At 39.6% G+C, this 4,267-nt stretch overlaps 1 gene segment (V, D, J or C); it reads right to left on the minus strand.

Moving 5' to 3' along the window:
* Positions 1-202: 202 nt before the first annotated feature.
* Positions 203-2,466, minus strand: LOC132869458 (immunoglobulin heavy variable 4-61-like). The segment is given in 3 exon segments: positions 203-241; positions 2,033-2,340; positions 2,424-2,466. Coding segments are annotated over 3 exon segments (390 nt in total).
* Positions 2,467-4,267: the final 1,801 nt, after the last annotated feature.

Below are 4,267 nucleotides of genomic sequence, written 5' to 3' on the forward strand. Positions count from 1 at the left end.
CTTCTTTCTAAAGGAAATATGTCCACAATTATCTGTTTCTCTCCAAAATTATCCACATACTTACCAGATGCAGCTGTTAACAGCAGGAGTACAAATGTTGAGAACATGGTGTGAGTGGAACCTGAACCCAGAACCTCACTTCTCTTGAGTGCACCTCAAATATTTTATAGGGGGTTTGATTTGCGTGACAGTTTTGAGGCTTTCATAAAGGCACAGCAGGCTTAGAGACATGAGGCATTTCCTGCAAATGGAAAAACAAGTACACATTCACAAAATATAAGAGTTCCTGACTATTTACTGACTAATTCACCAAACAGTGTGGATTCTGCAGCCTGGTTTCATGAGATACTGATATAATCGATCTGTAAGGTCTTAGCTTCATAACAATGTTGTATTTAGAGTTTATAACTTTAATGTAAATCCCAGGAGAACATGTTCTCATATTTATTCCACTCTCTCAGTCCTTCGAAGCTCAGCATGTTGGGTAGATGTTGTGTGAATAGAGAAAGAGCGCCCCTCACAGGCCTTAAAGCTGAAAGAAAAACATCATATTCAGACATTTCTCATGTGGCTGCAGGATAAATATACAGGAGACACTACAAGACCAAAGGTGGAGGAAACTTTCTAAATTTGACTGTTTGTCAAAAAAGGAAAATAATTTGCACTTTTCCTGATGAGAATCAGTTGCATTATTTTTCTCTGGCTGTTCAATAGCTTCTTGATGGCAGACAATAGATTTATCGATGATTTACTCAACCTTCCTTTTTCCCCAGAATGCCTTTGGAGGAGAAACTAAAAGTCAGTGGACTAATGACACATTTTCTGATCAAATACAAATTACACAAAAGGACAGACAACAAAAGTGTTTTGTTGTAATAATTTACTCCACATTATTCAGATGATGCCATGGATCTAAAAATAGCACAAACTATTCAAACTTTATTGCAATGGAAAGAAAATTATGACTGAGAGGGCGTGGCAGTGGGGGCGTGGTCGAGCCCCAGTTTGTGACTGGAGGGCGAGGCCGGGGAAGGTCAGTGGCAAAATGATCACACCTGTGTCAAATTACTGGTCCGTGTATGTGTGTGTGTGTGTCTTTGTTTTTCAGTGCCAGCTGAGGGCTGATGTGGAGGGAGAAAGCGCCTCCCTGTGTGCTGTGTTTGGATGTGAAATCAGCAGAAAAGCTGAAATAAAAATTGCCCTGTAATGAACCCGCCTGTCCCAGTGCTTCACTGTTTCACCCCCCCCCCCCCCCCCCCCAAAAAAAAAAAAAAAGTGTTACAGATGGTTTACAGAGCTATAAGCACCGAGTTCATGATTGAAGTGAAACTCACAGGATGAAGCTGCCAGCAGCAACAAAAATGGAAGGAACATCGTTGAACTAAAAGCAGTGCTAAATTCTCCAGAGCCCACAGTGACTGAGGCTGATATTTCTCTATCTGTAGTTGGAAGGGGGAACATTTTGCATCAACATTTGCATATTGTGATGCTCTTCCATTCAAAACAGCCTGCTGGTTTCTGTCCTCGACAGGTTTTAATCAAAATGAAAAATGTTCTTTGGTGCTGAATTTGGTTTGTTTTAATGAAAAACTGAATGCAAGAATGATAATTATTCTCAATGCTTGAGGGCATTGGGATCATGATCATGGAAAAATTCTACTTTTCTTCAAAGTCATGACAAAATGCTCTCACACTTTCTCACACATGATACACAAACTCTGATTTGTTGAGGTGATTATTGTTATTTAATGATATAACAGTAGAACACGTTTTTGTCAGTGATGTGATTATAATAGTGTGTATTAATGTGTAGCAGTGTTAGAGATGTAGCACTGTGGTTTCAAATCTACACCACAAACGAATAAAAAAAATTAACATGAAACCCTGGTGAAATTTGTGGGATTATTTATTTTTTAGTTCGATGTGGATGGATAAGTTTTGTATCTTGTGGTCATTCTGTTATACTGTACACTGGATGAAGTGTTTTTGTACAGGGATGTTGTTGATTTGTCTCACTGTGTGGATAACGAGCGCAGTAATACACAGCTGTGTCTTCACTCTGCATGTTCTGTCCCCGTAAGGTCACAGTGTTACTGGAAGTGTCTCGAGAAACAACAAACTTGTCTTTCAGTGAATCTTTCTTTTCAATGTTCCCAGGATAATAAATGTTATTGATCCATTCCAAAGGTTTTCCTGCAGGTTGTCGAATCCAAGCTGTTCCATAGTGGCTGCTGCTGTCAGTGATCGAAGCTCCAGACACTCTACAGGTGAGGGTTAAAGTCTCTCCTGGCTTTATCACCACTGAGTCTGGCTGGATGAGCTCAGTAGCACAGAACACATCTGTGAAAAGAGAAAAAGAAAAGGTTGACATGTTGAACTGAAAGGATCAGATGAACTCATAAAGCTTCGATCCAAACACTCACAGGGGGCGAGAGCCAGCAGCAGCAGTGGAGCTGAAGCAAACATGTTTGTGTTGAAGGAGGACGAATGAGAACCGCTTCCTCTCGAGATAAGCACGGTGCTAATATTACAAGAGGAGATGGAGATTTGCATAAACATGACAGACGAGCTGTGTTGAGTACAGCTCTGCAGATGTTCATCACAGTCAAATCACGTCTCAATTTTTTACATCAATTTAATGTGGGAAATAATTAATTTATGATTATTACGAGTAAGATTTTTTTTGTTTAAAATAATGGTTCATAAATAAATAAATGATGCAATTCTCCCTTCTTATTTTGGTTGTCATGAAAAATAAACTGAATTTTTGCCATAATACATCAAAATAATAATAATAATAATAATAATAATAATAATAATAATAATAATGAGAAAAACAAGCTTTTATATCATTATCAGCCCTGTTCAGAATTGCATTAAGACAGAGATCAATCTCATGTGTATGCAGATCCTAGTTTATGATTTTTAATGTTTATGATGGCAATGTCAAATCTTGAAGTTTCATTTATCGATCCAGAAGAGCAGTGCATCACTGAACCTCTCATTCTAATGGTGCTGGTTCTCAACTAATGAGTAACGGTATTTGTTGTCATGTGGACTCCTGGACACAAATCATTCTGGTGTTGATCGGAGCATGAATTTAAACAGCTAAATTTGTGAGATTATTTTGTCTTTGTGCACTGTGTGAAGTGAACATACTTTCCAGGCAAATAAGAGGCACAATTCTCAGCTCCATCACATCTGTAGACGAGGAGATTTACCTCCAACTGATCAGAGCAGTTTAGAGAACTGGAATATGATCATCATTAAAGCTGTTAAAGTCAAACTTTCAATGTCCAAAGACAGACATTATGTTTAAATCATAAACTGTGATGTTCATATCACCTGGCCTTTGGAGAGTCTGAATCCTGCAGTTACACTTCACCTCATTCACATTAACTATGGATTGGAATGGAATGGATTGACAGATTATTCATGATGGATTAACTGTATATCCAGCACAGGACAACAAATAATTTCATGTTGAGGCCAAAGATGAAACATGAGGTTGATTTCCCTTTGTCTTTGAAATACAGAGGGGTCTGAGCCCTGCGAGCTCATTTATATCAGGCGTCCCTGGGGACAAGTGGACTGCAGGGAGATGAAAATGAACAGGGATGTTTTTTGTACAGGGCTGCAGGGAGTCTGTAGTGCTGTGTGCCTGGCGCAGTAATACACAGCCGTGTCCTCGGTCTGAGAGTTTTGTCCTCTTAAATAAACTGTTCTGCTGGATGTGTCCTGGCTGAAACTGATCTTGCTCTTCACTGTATCTTTGAGATTAGTGCCACCATCATTACACAGATATCCGAGCCATTCCAGAGCTTTCCCAGCAGGTTGTCGTATCCAGGTAATACAGTAGCTCGACTCTGAGGTCTTACAAGAGATGGAGAACGACTCTCCAGGTTTCACGAGCACAGAGGTTGACTGAGTGAGCTCCACAGCACCAACACAACCTGAGAATAACAACAATAAAACATCATCAAATCATTTGCCCAACAAGGTATGAAATCTAAACTCATTCAGCCAACATGGAGACTTACAGAATGTAGCTGTGAGCAGCAGCAGCACTGATGAGAGCATTGTTGTTTGGGATAAAACTGAAGTGAATTAAACTGTTCAGCTGCTCTCCTCCTCACCACACACACACACTCACACTCAAGAACCTCATATAAGAGACATCAGTGAAGGATTTGCATCAAATGCATCACATGACCTTGAAGACTTGGATTTTAAAACTAAACACTTGTGTATCTCTGTGACCAACTGA

Source organism: Neoarius graeffei, chromosome 20 (assembly GCF_027579695.1).
Source record: "Neoarius graeffei isolate fNeoGra1 chromosome 20, fNeoGra1.pri, whole genome shotgun sequence".
In the NCBI taxonomy this organism is placed as follows: Eukaryota; Metazoa; Chordata; class Actinopteri; order Siluriformes; family Ariidae; genus Neoarius; species Neoarius graeffei.